We start from the raw sequence: 19,829 nt of genomic DNA, 5'->3' as shown, positions 1-19,829 counted from the left end.
CTGGTCTCTTGTGAACCGCTCCTGCCCCACAGTCCCCAGCTCACTTTGAAACCCAGAATGGAAACAGGAACATCTAGAATATAAAATGACAATAGGAGAATGTGAGAATGGCACAAGATGATATTCAGAAAAGAAATTCTGTGAGGGACTAAATCCATTGGAAAATTTTGGACTAACATATGTTAAGAGTTGAGAATGATCATGCCCAGTGAAAGGCTTCAGACCAACTTTTGATGACCTCATCGAATCCCTGCACACCCAGGGGATATTCTCAGATGTAACCCTAGAAATTGTCCCCAGCATCATCATGATACTGCAGTTAGCAGCATCTGTGAGAACAGTACTCTAGTATTCTATAGTCATTTTTTTTTGCTTGCTTTGTTTTGTGGTCACATCCAACAGTGCCCAGGCTTAACTCCTGCTTCTGATTAGGGCTTACCACTGTCAGGGCTCAGAGGGCCATATTGGGCACTGGGTATTGAAGCTGGGTCAGCTGCATATAAGGTAAATGTTCTACCTATTGTACTATGTCTCTGGACCCATGTTATGTGTTGAGTCTTTCCTTATAACTTTCCCTCCTGATCTTACCTTGGAAACTGACTAAAAGAAAGCACAGTTCTCACTAAAGTACTAAAGAACTCTTTTGTAGATAAATTCTAGAACTACTTAATTATACATAAGCTTCTCTATATATCCAGCGTGATACACTACCAGAACTTGATTAGAAAAATTAAGTTGAGAAAAATGAAGGCTGTACTTTGTAAATTTCCACTGGAAGTGAGCTAGGAGAGGCAGAGGCAGACTGGGCCAGCAGAGGGTAATCACGTGTTGGTGCTATCCCACTGCCCTCAAACATCTAACTTGGTTTGCATGGTAAGCCCAGCTCTTTGCTTGAAGGGTCCTGTGTTAATGGGGTGAGCTCATTCAGCATTTTCACTTAAAAAGGCTCTGCTGATTAACACACACCACACACTGTGCCAGTAATTAAAAATAAATATGAGTTAAAAATAAAAGTTCAATTGTTTTGAAGACATTATCTGAAAATATATGATAATCCCTATTTATCATAAGATAGTAACAGTTCAGAAAAGATGCAAATTGGAAAGGTTTCAGGTATCTGAAATAACACATGAGACAAAGTTGGGAGAGGTTCCTTGTCACTGTCCCTTTTTAGGGATCATATCATTGGGCCTGTGAGTCCCCAAAATAGGCGACATCACCTGGGGGGGGGCACTGAAATAGTCAAAGGCCAGTAGTAGCTTTGGATTAATTAACAGGGTAGAGTGCTTCCTGTTTGCTTGCTTAAAGAAAGTATATTTCCAGGGATGCACTGATACACACATATATTTTAATGAAAAAAATTTTAATTAATTTATTTTTCCTGAATAGGCGGTGGTGGGGGTGGTAAGCCAATTAGTTTAGGAGTCTCTGCTGACTGCCTGCCAGAACTCCATACTCTATTTAGAAAACATAGCTGCCTTACTTTTTTTGTTTGTTTGTTTTTGAATTTTTATTAGTGAATCACCGTGGGGTATAGTTACAAACTTACGATTAAAGGCGTCAGGATCAGACCAGAATCCCTAAAGTACATTGAAGACAAGGCCGGCAAAACCCTCTACGACATAGAAGCCAAGGGTATCTTCAAAAATGACATGCCACTGGCCAAGCAAGTGAAAACAGAGATAAGCAAATGGGACTATCTTAAACTAAGAAGCTTCTGCACCTCAAAAGAAGCAGTGACCAAAGTACAAAGATAGTCTACAGAATGGGAAAGGTATTTATTCAATACCCATCCGATAAGGGGTTGATATCAAGGATATACAAGGCACTGGTTGAACTCCACAAGAAGAAAACTGCAAACCCGATCAAAAATTGGGGTGATGAAATGAACAGAAACTTTCCCAAAGAAGAAATCTGAATGGCTGAGAGGCACATGAGAAAATGTTCTACATCACTAATCATCAGGGAGATGCAGATCAAAACAATGAGATATCATCTCACACCACAGAGGCTGCCTTATTTTTTGTACTTTTAATTTTATTATTTTGGAGGGGTCCTAAGCAGTGCTCAGGGATTGGGGTGGAGTCATCTCCTCAGCCTCTGTGTTTAAAGAGCATGGTGAAGAAGGTGACCATTTGGAAACAGATGATGTAGATGCAGGAAGGCAGGATGAGGTCTCTGTGGAGAAGGGCCGCCCAGGTCCTTTCTCACACAGGAGAAGACCACATGCAAGCCAAGAAAGAGGAGAAGACAACGCTGCTCCAACCAAGGAATTCACAGACTGTTGGGCAACCTTCCAAGCCCAAGGAGAGACTTCCACAGGGGCCCGGAAGGAGCATCCTTGCTGACACCCCTACCTGGGACACGTGACTTCCACCAACAGTTGCCTGATGTCTGAGCCATGAAGTCTATGACACTTGGTGAGGGCTGCACAAGCAAGCTAAGACACGCCAATGGTGATGCTTTAGATGCGGGCCCTGTAGCCGCTGGCTCTCAGGATGAACCGCGGGGAGTGACCCATCTGCGGAATTTGCGCTATACTGCCCAGGCGAGACTTACTTAAAGAATTAAGTAAGTCTTACTTACTTACTCAGTTCCCATGTTTTACATGGGAACTGAGCTGACTCAGAGTCAGAACCACATTTTTCATAATTCTGTGTGTTTTGTGAGCTGACAATCCTCACTGCAGCCATCAAGGTGACAGGCTTCTCCCTGTTGCATGGACCTAGATGAGAGGCAGAGGCAAGTGAAATAACTGAGCAACATCCACAGCCTTGGTGTGTAATGGGACCCAGGTAGAGTCCCCAGTGTTCTGCTTCTGAAGTCTGCACTCTGACTTCCAGGACCATACTGCAAATTCCATAATAACAGAAGAACAAAATAGAAACATCACCGACCCTCAAGTATGGTGACACCCTCCGAAACTTTGAGATAAGAAATGAAGGGCTCCACCTTCCCAACTTTGGACAGAGCTCCTAGTTAAGGTCCTCATATGCAAATATCTTGCCCCTAGTTCCTCTTGGGAGACATTGGTTCTCAAGGCAAAGAGGGGAAACTTAGGGTTTAATATAGTGTAATCCCTGCTATCAAAATTATTTCCCTCCAATTTCTATCATAGAATAATCCTTAAAGATAAAAATCTAAATTTCTAACATTTCTTTTGCCTTACATGTTGCAATGATCTTATCCAGTATTCAAAAGCCTAAAATAGTTTCAGAGGAACCAACCCTGTTGCTATTCTCCAAACAACAGAATCATCCTAGCCGAGCTGCTTAAATCAATTGCTTAGTCCCTCTGCTAATAGCATGACAGCTTTGAATCTGAAAAGAACTTCTTTCTAATTCCCAGGTTAGCTCTCCCTGATTGGTTAATAATCCTAGAAGCACCTTCTCCAATCTGGAAGCTTAAGGGTTGAGAATCATCAGCAACATCTTAAAAGTGAAGATATTTACAATTATTAAGTATTCCACCGGAAGAAGAGAAGAGCACCATTTCTTGAGATTGGCACTGATCTCTCTCGATTTTTCAAAGAAAATACCAAAAATTACCTTGGGTCTTTGATAAACAATGATTTTTGCATAAATGCCAATAGGGTCTATTCTTTAAGAAGTTATTATCATTACATTATAAACACCTGCATCACTGAGAAAGTTATTGAGTCTTCCTTAGAAATGCATCACTAAACTTCACATTTGCTTGGATCAGTCTGAACTAAGTGCTAATGTTTCCACAATTTTGGGTAAAAGAAATTTGACTCCTGAAAATTAATGATAAATAAATGTTTATTTCAAAGGGACCATAGGTAACTCACTCAACTTGAAAAATATGTGTAGAACACTTGTAATGAATCATGTCATTGTAAATACTTGCCATTCAATGAAAACCTATAAAAATTATTTGAGATGCTTACCAATTTTATCTTTCAAATGAGTTTGTTTGAAAATTTCATTTTCAGGAGCTTTTTCTTCAGAAATATAAGATTAAAAGAAAGTCTATTATAGATCTCTCCTGACTGGTGAAATGATCCAAAATTCAGTGTGTTGTGATGGATGATAGAATATCCTAGTTTCTAAGGGCCTTTCCTCTAAGATCAGGCACAAGACAAGGAGGCCCACTCTCACCACTCCTCTTCAATATAGTACTGGAAGTACTTGCGATAGCTATTAGACAAGAAAAAGAGATTAAGGGCATCCAGATAGGAAAGGAAGAAGTGAAATTCTCACTATTTGCAGACGATATGATACTATACCTAGAGGAGCCTAAAGCCTCTACTAAGAAACTCTTAGAAACAATAGACTTATACAGTAAAGTTGCAGGATACAAAATCAATACCCAAAAATCCATGGCCTTCATATATGCAAACAATGAGGCAGAGGAAAGGGACATGAAAAAAGCAATCCCATTTACAATCGTGCCCCAGAAAATCAAGTACCTCGGAATCAGCTTAACCAAGGAAGTAAAAGACCTCTACAAAGAAAACTATAAAACGTTACTCCATGAAATAAAAGAGGACATGAGGAAATATAAACATATACCCTGCTCGTGGATAGGGAGAATCAATATTGTCAAAATGGCAATACTCCCCAAAGCATTATACAGATTCAACGTGATCCCTATAAGGATACCCATGACATTCTTCAAAGAAACGGATCAAGCAATCCTGGAATTCATATGAACAACAAATGCCCACGAATAGCTAAAACAATTCTTGGGAAAAAGACGATGGGAGGCATCACCCTCCCCAACCTCAAACTTTACTACAAAGCAGTAACAATTAAAACAGCATGGTACTGGAACAAAGGCAGAGCCGTAGACCAATGGAACAGGGTGGAATATCCCTAGACACAACCCCAAATGTATGATCATCTAATCTTTGATAAGGGAGCAAGAGATGTGAAGTGGAGCAAGGAAAGCCTCTTCAACAAACGGTGCTGGCACAACTGGACAACCACATGCAAAAGAATGGGCTTAGACCTCGACCTGACACCATGCACAAAAGTCAGATCAAAATGGATTACAGACCTCAACATCAGACCACAATCCATAAGGTACATTGAAGACAAGGTCAGCAAAACCCTCCACAATATTGAAGATAAAGGTATCTTCAAAGATGACACGGAACTAAGCAATCTAGTAAAAACAGAGATCAACAAATGGGACTACATTAAACTAAAAAGCTTCTGCACCGCAAAAGATACACTGACCAAAAATACAAAGACTATCTACAGAATGGGAAAGGATATTTACACAATACCCATCAGATAAGGGGTTGATATCAATGGTATATAAAGCACTGGTTGAACTCTACAAGAAGAAAACATCCAACCCCATGAGAAAATGGGGCGAAGAAATGAACAGAAACTTTACCAAGGAAGAGATACGAATGGCCAAAAGGCACATGAAAAAGTGCTCTACATCACTAATCATCAGGGAGATGCAGATCAAGACAACCATGAGATACCACCTCACACCACAGAGACTAGCACACATCCAAAAGAACATCTCCTCGCTGTTGGAGAGGATGTGGGGAGAAAGGGACCCTTCTACACTGCTGGTGGGAATGCCGACTGGTTCAGCCCTTTTGGAAAAAAATATGAACGATTCTCAAAAAATTAGATATTGAGCTCCCATTTGACCCAGCAATACCACTGCTGGGAATATATCCCAGAGAAGCAAAACAGTATAGTCGAAATGACATCCGCACTTATATGTTCATCGCAGCACTGTTTACAATAGCCAGAATCTGGAAAAAACCCGAATGCCCTAGAATGGATGACTGGTTGAAGAAACTTTGGTACATCTATAAATGGAATACTATGCAGCTGTTAGAATAAAGGAGATCATGAATTTTGCATATAAGTGGATCGGCATGGAAAGTTTCATGCTGAGTGAAATGAGTCAGAAAGAGAGAGACATACATAGAAAGATTGCACTCATCTGTGGAATATAGAATAACAGAGTGGGAGACTAACACCCAAGAATTGTAGAAATAAGTAACAGGAGGTTGACTCCATGGTTTGGAGGCTGGCCTCACATTCTGGGAGAGGGCAACTCAGAGAAGGGATCACCAACTATAATGTGGTCGAAGGCCATGCGGGGGTAGGGTGTTGTGGGCTGAATGTGGGCTAGAGACTGAACACAGCGGCCACTCAACACCTTTATTGCAAACCACAACAGCTAATTAGAGAGAGAGAACAGAAGGGAATGCCCTGCCACAGTGGCAGGGTGGGGCGGGGGGAGATGGGATTGGGGAGGGTGGGAGGGACGCTGGGTTTACTGGTGGTGGAGAATGGGCACTGGTGAAGGGATGGGTTCTCGAACTTTGTATGAGGGAAACATGAACACAAAAGTGTATAAATCTGTAACTGTACCCTCACGGTGATTCACTAATTAAAAATAAATAAATTTAAAAAAAAGAATATCCTAGTTTCCTTCTATTACACAGTTACTTTATATATATTTTGGGATTACCAGTTATAAAAATTATTATGTGACACACATAATATGATAACAAGTACATCTACTTTATGTAGCACTGTAGCACCGTTGTCCCAATGTTCATCGATTTACTCAAGCAGGCACCAGTAACGTCTCCATTGTGAGACTTGTTGTTACTGTTTTTGGCATATTGAATAGGCCACGGGGAGCTTGCCAGACTCTGCCATGCGGGTGGGATACTCTCAATAGCTTTCCGGGCTCTCTGAGAGGGATGGAGGAATCGAACTCGGGTCGGTCATGCATGTGCAAGGCAAATGCCCTACCCGCTGCATTATTGCTCCAGTCCTACTTTATATAAGTAAAAAATTTATTTTGGATGCTATAGAATACTATTAAACAATAAGATATTACAGTATAACAAATTATCTACATTAGATAAAAAACAATGGTCCGTTATTTAATAAATATTATATTAAAGAATTATAAGATACTGTATAAAGATTATTACAAGATACATTACAGGATAACCATAATCATTTAAAAACTATCTCCTTCTAGATTTTAAATAGTCTATTTCTAAATCACCCATGACTATGCCTTGGGAGAGAGGAAAAACCTTGGAGAAAGATGCATGAACTGGGATCCAAATCAATGATGCTAACAGAATGATGTAAAATTGCATATGCTGTTAGGTCAGCCCCAATCTTTTTGCAGCCATCTTCCTCAGTAATAAAGAAATAACCTCTTCCATTGCACCTGATTTATTAAAACTACAATGTTATGTCAATGTATCCAAATGAAATTTAGTCCACATGAAGAAAAATGGTTCTGTTTCGTTGGATCTTATTTTCCAAGGACCATAAATACACGTGCTCTCACTAGATAATTAAGAAAAATTCCTTCACGGATACATGGGTAGTGATCACTTCGTCCCGGGAAGCAGTACTGTTCACTTTCCCCCTCTGAGGACAGATCTACATTCTGTCTTCAGCACTGACCTCCTCTAAGATATTTGCATGTGTGGGGGGAGAGGGGAGGGAGAATGACGGCTTCTGAAGGTCAAGGGTGCTGTCCCTTTGCTCAGGGCAGCAGGTTCTCCTCTGAGAGAACCAGCAGAAGGCAGAGAAGCCAAAGTCCCACCCGGCAACTCTCTCTCAGGCTCAGACTCACGCTTGTTCCTGGACGTTTCGGCTGCTCTCCAGCTTCCTGAGCTCCTTTCTGGCCTCCTTCAGGTCGTTGAAGGGCTCTGCCTCTTGCAGTGTGGGCTGCAGAGGCTTGTACCGCTGCTGCAACACCTCGGTAATGTTGCGGAAGGGTCCCTGCAGGGACAGGAAGACACACTTTGGATTCTCCTAGTGTTCTCCATTGGCCAGGGAATGGGACTGAACAGTACGCAGACTAATCTACAGTGGACAGCACGCTGACTTGATTCTTTTTAAAATTAGTTCTTCCCGGAATTAGAATACATGCATACAGTGAGACTGTCCTGAGCTTCAAAAAAAATTTTTAGAAGTCCATACCAGTATTAGAGGTGAAATGAGGCACTCTCCCATTTAAAAGCGTTTACTTGCTGGAGCTGGCCAACTGGACATTAAAGGTTGCTTGGTTTTATTTTCTTTCTGTTATTGAAAGCACATTTCTTCTGATATAATTTTAAAAGAATTTTCTCCCTTTTTAACATAAAAGTATTAGCCCAGATTCTGGTCGTGTGTGTGTGTGTGTGTGTGTGTGTGTGTGTGTGGTTGGGGGCGTTGCAGGGCATGGGGGGGGGCAGTTGGGGCAGGAGGCTACACCTGGCATGCTCAAAGCTTACCCTGGCTCTCCGAATGATCTCAGGGATTATTCCTGTTGGCACCTGGCACCGAGGATCGATCAGGGTCAGCTGCAAGGCCAGAACCTTGACCCCTATACCACCTCTCTGGCTGTCTGAGTACAGCTTTTGTAAAGCTCTCCTAGAAACAGTGAGCAGCACAGCACTGCTGCATGTTGTTGACCAAACATCAAATCCTGGCTGCATATATGGTTCCTTAAGCACCACCAGGGTCGCTCCTGAGCACTTCTGTAACCAGGAATCACCACTCCTGAGCACCCAAGGCCCCAGGCCCAATAACTAAAACAAAACAAAGCTCTTAAGTTGTGTTGCTTCATAACCTGGATGGAATTTCCAACAGGCTCTGGCACAAACATACAGCCAAGGACAGAACTCAGCTGCACCTCAGGAAAGTGGTTTCTGAGATGGCTTAGCCACTAAATTAGTAGTTACTATATCAGTGAGTAAGATCCACTGATGATTCCCTCAGTAGCATACTGACCAGACCAATAAGACGAGGTGAGAGTTTGCCAGGACATCAATTAGATATTGTTTAGTTTTCTTTTTTATTTTTCTTTTTACCCCTGCTGTGCATGAGACAGAGATATAGAGTGGACAAAGATCTCTAATCATGTCCCTTATCCTTAAAGATTTCTTCTTTAAATAGGTTATCACTAACAAGACACAGCTGGAGTTACTGCACGCGCTGAGTGAAGACTGTGGGGCTAATAAAAAGAAATGATTCACGCCTCATTTCTGTTCACTTATGTTTTACATTAATAGAAACCAATAATAGGAACCAGTTACCATAAAAGTCAGGGACCGTAAATAACACAAATGGCAAATAAGTATCATCTAGTACTTTTCACAGCTGGACAGGAGGATTGCTATATTGGAAAGTAGTTAATGGGTTTTCACTGGAACTTTACTTTTTAAAGATACAGTAGCATGGTTCCAAGTTCACTTTTAAGAAAACAAATGGGTAGGGAGGGGAATTTTTGCAAATAGACTCAAACTTTTACTGTGACCAAATTCTATGGTTTAAAGGTTAGGAGATGGGGTCAGAGAAATAGTAAAGTAGGTAAGGAGCTTGCCTTGTATGCCTGAGTCACGGTTTGAATCCCTGAAAAACAACCCACCTCTTAAACTCAATATTTGGTCCTCTTAAGGAAAAAGAACTCTAGACACTTTCTCTCCTATGTAAAAATGTTTCTCCGGTAAGAATTGCTGCTCCACTCCCCACACAGGAGTCAGTCTGTTAAAAGATGAATGGCTCTTAGATAACTAAGACTAAGGTGAGGAAAGGAGCATGCTTGGCACTGTATTTCGAAGACACTAAACCCTCACAAATGGTACCCTGGGCTTTCTCCATTATTTTTACTATTTTTTTTAGCTTCAGGAAGAGCTTGAACATGTCAGAGAATAAACAGTAGTATCATGAAATACAGTTCCCATGCCATGCATTAAGTACATGGTCAACAACCATAAAATCTCATACCAGAAGAAGCTTCGGAGCACTTTGTTGTTATTTTTTAAAGTGTATTATCTGAAATGAGATTCCATAAGAGATGATTCTTTTCTCTAATCATGAACATGCAAGGAAACAAAGACCAGCAAGTAAAAGAACTGAAAGGCCGGGCCCTGGTGCAGCTCCCTCGAGGCAAGACCCACCTGGCACTTCTTCCTGTTGATGGGTGGCAGGACGTGGGAGCGTGGGAAGGAGCGGGTGCTCGTGCATGCCAGCCAGTCATTCAGGCCCAGCGTGGGCACCTCTTGCCTCTGGGGGTGCGAGAGGGGCTTTGCCTTCTGTAAGCGCAGCTCCCAGGGGTCAGGCTCGCTCCTGAACGGGGAATTATAGACACCTGGAATCTAGAAGAATGAAAGATACTGGTATCATTCACACAAGGAAAGGGCAAAGGTGTCCCATTCATATATTTCACAAGTTTAAAGACTTTTCTGCATGACAAGTCTAGTTCATAACTGGAGATGGAGCTCTGAGTTCTCTAAGGAGATTGTGCAGAAACACTTAACTCTGTCTCTGGTCCAGAAAGTTCCATGGTGGAGGACTAGAGATGGTAAAACTATCGAGTGATAGCTTCACTCTGCCTCCAATAGCCTGTTTTATAACACCGTATTCAAGGGAAAAAAAAAAACAGTAGAAACTCTTGTCATTTATTTTGCTTTCTAGCCATATACTATACGTATGGAAATTTATTTTTCTTGGGAGGGTGTGGGTTTGGGCCATACCCAACATTACTCAGGGCTTACTCCTGGCTCTGTGCTCAAGGATCACTACTGATGGTGCTTAGGGGCCATAGGCAGAGCCAGGGATCAAACCCAGGTCTGCCGCTTTACCCTTTAAATTATCTCTTTGGCCTGTGCACGGATATTTAATCATATCTATAAATCAGGCATTCACCAAACTCAAATTGACAGTGCTGGAACCAATTTCAGATTTAAAGTATGCTTGCAATAAATATTTGATTGATTGCTAGAATGATTATCCATTACAAACTAATGGCAGCTATTTAAGTTCCTTCAAGAAATAATCAAGCTAGATTTGTAAATATATATCATATAATGTATATGGCATAGTGAGAGAGAGTCTATATACTATGTTATGAATCATTCACAATAGTGTTCCCTGTTGAATGAGCTGCACTTGTTGTGTTTATGTGTTTGGGGGTTACACTCTTTAGTGTTTCCTTGTCCTGGCTGCTGTGCCACTGACCTTGTGATATACTGTAGTGAAGTAGTCAGGACACAGTCCTGCCCCTGCTATGGAACAGAGGTCTAGCAGATAGAAGTATGACCCGTGTCAAGGTCAAGTTAGCCATGATGACATCTGTCTCCTGAAGATCCATGGTGTTTGAGCACATATACTGTACAGAACCACACCTAGGGAAATACGTTTTCCGTTCATGCAAATGCATACTCAGAAAGATGGAGAACCATTCTGTTTATTTTCCATGTCAGGGATCTCAGGGCCTCCTGGGGCAAAGCAATAGTGCAGTGGGGAGGATGCTTATCTTGCATGCAGTTAGCCCAGTTCCATCCCTGGCAAGCCCACCAGACTAATGGTCCCCCGAGTCCACCAGAATAATCCCTGAGCACAGAGCCAGGAGTAAGCCCTGAAAACCACCAGGTGTGGCCCGAAAATAAAACCAAATCAAGTTAGGGTCTCTTAGAAAAGGTTCCTCCCATTGATCAACATTCCCCAGCTAGACAAAGTGACCTTTGAAAGGATGTGTGTCTTTTGATTGCTCTGTAGGCAGTCTGGATTCATAGATCAATGAAGACAATGAGATGGATTTTTCCCCCTTAAAAAATGAACTTTTCTTCTCCTTCCTCTCTCTTTCTCTTGCTCTCTTCCTCTCTCTCCCACCTTCTCTCTCTGCTATCTCTTTGTCTCTGTCACTCTTTCTCTGCTCTGTCTCTTTGTCACTGTCTCCCTCAAGTGCCTGCCATAGAGACAGGCTGGGGAAAGAGTGGCAGGAGGGAAAGTGGGGAAATTGGTGGTGGGAAATGTACACTGGTGGAATGTTGGGTGTTAGAACACTGTATGACTGAAATGAACCATGAACAGCTTTGTAACTTTGTATCTCATGGTGATTCAATAAAATAAAATAAACTTTTCTCCTATGCTGCTCTCCTGGCCATACACATTTCCTGTGGCTACACTGACTTTTCAGCAGTTTCAAAGTATCAGGACTAAACTGGGTAGTTTTCTTTGAAGAAACTATTTGAAAAAAATTTGTATTTGCAGCCTCACACTCACTGTTGTTTAATGCCCACAGAGATGAGATTCCGTATCCAATTTTTAACATTCCGTTCAAAACCAGACTAACTCAGGCTCTAATGCCATTACTGTCACAATCCTCTACTCCCCCATTCCAGCAGCTAGAGCACAGGGACTCTCTTACAGGTCACTTGGTGCCTCCAGTGTCTAGCAGAGTCTGCATGCATGGAGAAGGCATCAAACCTGCATGGTAAATGCTCATGTCAAAACAATGCGCCGTGCAGTGAGGACTATGGAACTCTCCATTGCACTTTTGCTGTCCAAAGCCACCAAATGATTTTAGCCAAATGTTCGGCCTAGCAATTACCTGTGTCACAGAACCAAAGATTGCACCCACTTATCTTTCCTTTTTACTTTAGACTCTTCTTTACTGAAGCCACACTGCATTAGAAAGGTCCCCAGGTCTCAGGTGTCCTTCCCCACCTGTAGTTTAGCTCTGAAAGTCCAATCCCAGCCTCACTGACCCCTTCTACTCAATTCACGCACCTTCACTTTTGGTCACTGTTAACCTGGTCTGATAGACTAGAAGCTTGGTTTTGTTTTATTTTGTCCTATTGTCTCATCTTTAGTAACAGGTCAGTTTCCATTTGCTTTCAAACCTGTGATTCAGAACTAAATGATCCATTTATGTGATCTCCATCTCAGTGTTCTTGCATTATAATTAGGGAGTGAATTTTAGACAATAAAGTGAAGTGACTACAAATACACTTACTTTAAAGTATTTTTGAGCTTGCTCTGCTATGATATTTCTCCTAATACAATTTATAAGTAAAAGCAGACTTAAAAATATTAATGGTAATTGCATCATTCACTATTTTCAGTGTCATGTTAACATTCTATCATTCTAATGCCAAATAGAACATGGTGAATAAACTGTTTAAATGATGTTGCTAAAAGAAAATGTACATAAGTATGTGTGTATATATATATATGTACATATATTTGTATGTATATTCTCAGTATCCTTTAGTGAACAGTCATTTTTAAATAGATGATCATTTTTCAGAAGATTTCAAGGACTATTTTCTAAGATGAGAATGTTTTCATTGTAATGAGAAAAACAATAAATATTATAAACATCATTCAGGCATAATATAGCTATAATAAGAGCTAGGAGAAAAATACCATTCAGTTTTGTGATTATATTATTAACTGAAGTGTGTTAGTTTAACATTTCCCACGACTTTACAGATTAAAGGAGTAAAATACATACAAATGAACTAGATTATAATTTATCATGTGAAAATATCTGCCTCCCTGAGAAACTGCTACCAGCTAGGAGCGTTACCCCCACTAGAAATCTTCTTTGATCTCGCTCCACATTTGCATGCACGTGTATATATAGGCTAGATGGGAAATGCAAATAGATCAGTAGATATGATAGCTTTCTTAAATTATATTTTGCAACCTATATGAATACCTCCTCATGTGTATTCTCTTTGCAATTTAAATCAAATATAGATAGAAAATATATTTTAATTGAATTTAAAGTGTATCATTTAAAATCTTCAAGGAGCCAGGATTTTAGAAATTAAGTTAATATATTGGCTGACTTACATCCATGGAAAACAGTCCAGCTCTCCCTCACTCTCTTCTGCCAGCACCTGCCCTGTTGATTTATATAGAGACAGGGTTCGCCTCATCAGAGTGCCTTTCTGTATATAAAACAACCTTAACCTCCAATTTTCTCATGGCCATATTCCATAATTTGTAAGCCACTTATGAATAATGGCCAGTTGTTGGTATTTTAAAATATCGCTATGAGTCATAAAGACCACAGGTACCTTCAGGGACTCTGGGGTGCTTTTCAGTTTTCACATTTTTCACAACTGAGCAGGGCTATGCCGAGCGAGCTCACTTTGGGGACTTCATTTTCAGCAATAATTTTCTAGAGTGACCAATACTATGGGGAAATCTGTGATAACTGTTTAAAAAATAATAATAAAAAAAAGAGCCTACAACTGAGTTATTTGCAGTACTGTCATGCTAACATTCAACTCAATAAGACCGAAGAAATCTCGGGAGAGAAGTCTGCTAATAGCTTCTTACTGACCCCCCTTGGAGGAGGCTTGTGGCTGACAGGGTCCGGTGGTGAATACAAGAAATGAGACGAAAGTTTTTTAAAGGCTGTGATTCTGACTTTTCGAACAGGGTGGCGGAGAAGGAAATGAGTGACATAATACATTTTCCCCCTTGAGTTCCCCCCACAGACCCTCCATCATGAGAACTCAGGTATGACCCAGAATATTAATTATGTCAAATTGTGCAAGTAGCAAATGTACCAAGTTTGACCCACTCACCCTGGCACCACGTCCACATTCTGCACCATTCCTGAATGCCAATGTTCTCCTTGCAGCTTCCTTTTGCCTCAGTTTGTATACTTAAAGGTAAGTCCTAAATGAAAAAGTACTTTAAACGTGTGACTGATCTGAAAACAAAGGTTTTGCTCCTTATAAGCTAAGTATTTACTGTTTTATTGCATGGAAAATGTTTTCTGCGTGGTCATTTCTGGTCCATTTGAATTACTTAGGGAAGTCAGAGTCTAATTTTTCTCTCTTCTCTATTACTGGGGTCTACATTCAAAACAAGTTTCTGAGAAAGAAAACAAACCCGAGGCAGGCCTGCATACACCTCCACTTCACAAAGCACAAAGACTTCAGGTATCGTTTTCCTGTAAAGAATTCTTAAGAATACGTGATGGGGAGGCATTCAAGTTTCACCTTTGCAAAGCCCAGTTCTATAGAAAATAGGAGTTCCGAACAACCACCAGAGAGACGATCAACAATGAAAAGCAATTTCTGGCCTCTTTGATGTACAATTTATGAAAATTATGTGAGACAGATGATTCTATAAAGAGAATTTATTGGAACACATGTGCCACTGAGTCTTACTGAAAAGGGCTTTGAGAAAGGAAGATGCTTGTAAGAAGTAAGGAGGCCTAGAGGCAATGGAGAAGTGGAAGTGGGCCAGACAAGAGGGAACACATTCGGCTGAGGTGAAGAGTCAAACTCCAGGTCATGTGCATGTCCATATAAAAGTCTCAGGACTGGCTTTTTGCTCAGGGATCACTCCCGGTGGTGCTCAGGGAACCATGTGCACCAGTATAAGCCACATACAAGGCACCTGTCTTACTCTCTGAGCTACCTCTCTGTCCCCAAAGGGTATTTTCATTTTCCAGTGGTGGAGAAATGTGACAGTGGTGGTGGGATTGATATTGGCAAATTGAATGCCTTTAACAAGTCAGCATGAACAATTTTGTAAACTATAGTGCTCAAATAAAGTGGGGAACAAACTCATAAAGGGTATTTTCAAACAATGGCATTGTAGCCAATGGATTTCCACATACCAAAAAAAATTTAGATACAGATCATATGCCCTTCACCAAAATTAACTCAAAATGGGCAATGAACCCAATGTTAAATGCAAAATGATAAAACTTTTAGAAGATGACATAGGGGAGAATCTAAGGTGAGCTTAGGTGTTGTATATCAAACTGAAATATTACTCAGCACCAAGATGACATGAGAGATTAAACCATGAAAAGTCTCAAACACAGACTCGTAAGTAAAAGAACCCACTCCGAATAAAGTTACATGCTCTGCAAGTCCATCGCTTTGGAAAAGGCAAAACTATGGAGACAGTGAAAAAGATGAGTGCCAAGGGCCGAGTTTTCTGAAACTTATTTGGCCAGATGCCTCTTTTCATAAAGAAAAACACTCAGTGCCTCCCACCCCATCAAAAATCCATCTTCTTAATTCAAACACAGTGCCTTTAATTGTGCATGAGGAAACAGCTGCCCCTGCCCCATCATTGGTCCTGTTTTCCCCAGTGAGTTTGTGTGGACCACTTTGGGGGAAGATGGGGCTAAGGGATAAAGGAAGCATGAAATGAAGGAACACAGAGGATTTTTAGAGCAGTGTAAGTACTCCATAAGATATCATATTTGTGGAAACCGAGAGAATGCACATCACCCAGATCGATGTGAACCAATGTATTAACATTGTCATATGATTATGTGAGCTTCTGTTCTGCAGTACATGTTCCTTTGTGGCTAAGGATGTTGGTAATGGGAAAAAATGTGTGAGGCTGATGAGTGTATGAGAATCTTCTGCTCAAATTGTTTGTAAACCTAAAATTACTTTAAGAAATCATTATTAAGAAGTTAACACATGACCCACCAATTCTGTCCTTCAAAATGTACATTGGAGAAATGGAAATATGGATGCACCAAAAATTTACATGCAAATCTATTAATAGCAAGATCTATTATTTAGGTGAAAAAATTGCAAATATTTCAAACGTTTAAGAAGTTGATCAATGAAATAAAGTTTACCATAGAATTGAATGGAACACCAACACTAAAAAAAACCCCAAATGCTGCTTATCTATAATATGAATTAACTCACAAACAGCATGCTGTATTAAAGGAGGGAGATGATATAGCATACTATATAAATCCAGTTATATAAAATGTCCAGAAAAGGGAAATCAAGTGAAACAGATTTGGAGTGGCAGAAGGAATTTGGGAGACTTCTGTACTTGCATTAAATTCTTCTGTGAGTCTACTCTAAAATATAAGGTCTGTTAATATAAAAGTAAATCATAACATTGGCTCTCAGTGAAGATAAAAATCAAAGAACTGTCCTTGAAGATGATTGATCTCCATCTATCCCATTTACTCAACCCACTCAAAGGACTATCAATTCCACATCCTTAGAATCCACATGTTTTAAGTAGGTGGAATCCAATTCCACCTACTTAGAATCCACATATTTTCAAACACATCCATGGTCTCACCCTGTCCAGCTAGTTTTATAATGTGTCTTGCACTATAATGCAGCTCCTTTCCATCTACTATACTTGAAATATCTATTACCCTTTACACAGAAGTCAGAGTGATAGTTAAACCAATTGCTTTAGTCCCTAAAGAACTACAATCCTGGGTCCTGATACTGGCTTTTCAATTCACCTAGTAAAAACTGTATCACTGTACCACTGTCATCCTGTTGATCATTGATTTGCTCGAGTGGGCACCAGTAACATCTCCATTCGTCCTAGCCCTGAGATTTTAGCAGCGTCTCTTATTTGCCCTTCCCAACGGTGCCACATTGGAGGCTCTTTCAGGGTCAGGGAAATGAGACCCATCATTGTTACTGTTTTTGGCATATCAAATATGCCACAGGGAGCTTGCCAGGCTCTGCTGTGTGGGCAGAATACTCTTGGTAGCTTGTCAGGTTCTCTGAGAGGGAGACCTAGACAATAAGTGGTCACTTCTGCGAGCTTTGTTTTATAGTCTCTGGATCTTGGCTGTTGATGGGATTACACGGCACTGGGGGCAGTTTTGGGTGTGACTGCCAAGCTACTGGAAAATGGGGGATCTGGGTGGAGGAGGCCCAGTCCGGATCCGAGCAGGCTTGGAGATCTCAGCCCTGGGTCCCACATACTTGGGTTCCTCTGCTGGTTCCTTCATGAGTGAGGCTAGTCTGAGCATGTGGAGAGTGGCCTTGAGCATGGCTGTGGCTGGGTTCCAGAGGTCTTTAGCTGCCAGGCCTCTGCTCAGGGCAGGGAGGGAAACTCAACCCACCCACTCCAAGGGGTCCTGGTGAAGACAGCCAGGTGCGGGGGCAGGAAACTCTGCCAGGAAAAGCTAACCCACTGTTAAAATCCTCTCTCTTATATGCCTCTATCTAGTCTCTCTTATACCAACATCCCTATGCCTCACTAGACATCATCAACACTGACTTTCTTTCCAAAACAAGCTAGGCTCTTATATGACTCAAATCTGCCAATTATTTTTCCTATTTAGAATTACTAGTCTGGCCAAGCTCATCCTTAAGGATTCACATTAACTAACTTGCAGAGCTTACTCCTGGTTTTGTATTCAGAGATCACTCCTGGCATTGCTCAGGAGACTATATGTGGTGCTAGAGATAAAATGGGACAGCTGTGTGCAAGGCAAGTGCCTGTCCTACTGTTCTATCTCTCCAGCCCCCAAACTACTTGTTCTTTAATGTCTACCTTTCCAAGTAGAGTTTAAACTTTTTTGAAGACAAGAATAGCGTTCATTCTTATAGTCATTCAGGGGAACTTGAAAAATACAGATGCCCAACCTCAAGCCTATAGCAGCTCAAAGAGAATCTTTAAACTAAGTGTCTGAACATCGGTTCTTTAGTTGAGCACCATGTGTGTAAGTGGTACCTGGAATTGAACTCCAAACTTCACACATATGAGGCATTTAATCTACTACTAAACTATCCACAGCCCTCTGTTTAGCTCTTTTAAGCAAATAACATGCTTACAGAATTTAGAAGCCTAACATATCTGCAGGCATTGTTTAGAGGAGATGGTTGATCCTTGTTGTTTGAATTAGTGCCAGAAGAGATTTTTTAAAACGGAGTCAAAGATTGTTTTTACAGAAGTCAAACAAAAGAGGGCAGAGGAAATAGAGCAACAGCAAGAACAGGAAGTGGTGTGAAGAAACAGAGCCACTGGACAGACGTCAAAGGTTAATCACAGTGACTATAAACAAGTATGGATTCTGGAAGAGTGTGTGGGCTGAGAACAAGGCAGAGCAGGCAGAAAGCTAGGCAGGCTAGAGGAGGATTTGTATTCGTTCTGGAGTGATCAGGATTGAAATTCACACAGGACACGAAGGTGGAAAGACCCAGTGGACAGTTGTCAGGGAATTTCTGGGACAGGGGAGAAAGGTCACCATGAACAAGCAGAGATATTTTTTTTTAAGGAGAATAGCTGATGCTGTGAAAACTGATGGGGTCACAGGCTGCCAGGTCTAGCTGGAGAGCCTTTCTTCCTGGGGAAAGGGCCTGGCAGGGTCTCGCTACGGGAAATGAGTTGGGGGAGAGAAGGCTGGAAGGACACCGCAAAGGACACCAGAAGTTGGTTTACAGGGTCAACCTGCCGGGAGTTGCAGAGGTGGAACAGCATGGGGACACAGTCCAGAATGGTAATTAGCCAGTGACCTCTACAGACAGACTCTGTTCTGGTGGCAAAAATCACATCATAGCTCACTGAATGTGAGGACAAGATGTTGAAACAGGTTTGCGCCTTCCAAAATAGGGCAAAAACACGAGTACTCAGAAAACAACTTCTCAAGCATCTTTGATGAAGGACTTGAGAAGCCAACAGAAGAAAGCCTCGGTTAAGTTTCATCCAAGTCGAGGGGAGACAGCCTCAGTGGGGGAGTGGGTGGGGGTATTAGACCCCTTCATCTGATTGGTCACTATCATAACTCAGTTGATCACAATCTCTTGTCCAGGTCTTGAAGACCACTTTGTTTTTCTTCACCATTATCTTACACACTCTCATTTTGTCCTGCTGGTGTCTTGCATGGGACCACAAATTAACTTCCTATTAGAAATAGATTGTAGGGGTTGCTTTGTAATGTTTGAATTGCCTCAAATGACTGAGCAGTCCCAGGCTGAGTGCTTCAGAGAGGGGAAGCATAGAAATCTCTATACTTGTGGCTATGAAAGACAGTTCAGAGCAATAAATAAATGGAAGACTTGTTCAATTTTTCAATTCATAATGTGTTCATCTCAACAGAACTTGTCTTATAAACATGTTGTCTAAGTAAATGGATTACCAGTTAGAGTTATAACAAGTTCATCTTTTCAAATGAAAATATTTTTCTATTATATAGGAGTGCTATGATCTGATTTTGAAAAAAATTTTAAAAAGAAGTAGAAACCATTTATTTCTCTCAAAAAGTAAGGTGATTCAAGCTAATTTAATTTGGATTAATTGGAGTATGGGGTCTTTTTG

General features: G+C 41.0%; 1 protein-coding gene across 2 annotated transcripts in view; it reads right to left on the bottom strand.

Moving 5' to 3' along the window:
• SPATA17 (spermatogenesis associated 17) overlaps positions 1-19,829 on the bottom strand; it is a 167,717-nt gene that overhangs the window by 42,259 nt on the left and 105,629 nt on the right. For both annotated transcript variants that reach the window (XM_055144650.1, XM_055144651.1), the window contains exons 7-8: positions 9,920-10,117; positions 7,609-7,757 (exon numbers count right to left, since the gene is read on the bottom strand). In XM_055144650.1, coding sequence (XP_055000625.1) covers positions 7,609-7,757; positions 9,920-10,117 — 347 coding nt within the window. The remainder of the gene's footprint in view (positions 1-7,608; positions 7,758-9,919; positions 10,118-19,829) is intronic.

Source organism: Sorex araneus, chromosome 7 (assembly GCF_027595985.1).
Source record: "Sorex araneus isolate mSorAra2 chromosome 7, mSorAra2.pri, whole genome shotgun sequence".
NCBI lineage: Eukaryota > Metazoa > Chordata > Mammalia > Eulipotyphla > Soricidae > Sorex > Sorex araneus.
This window is presented reverse-complemented; position numbering and strand designations above follow the sequence as displayed.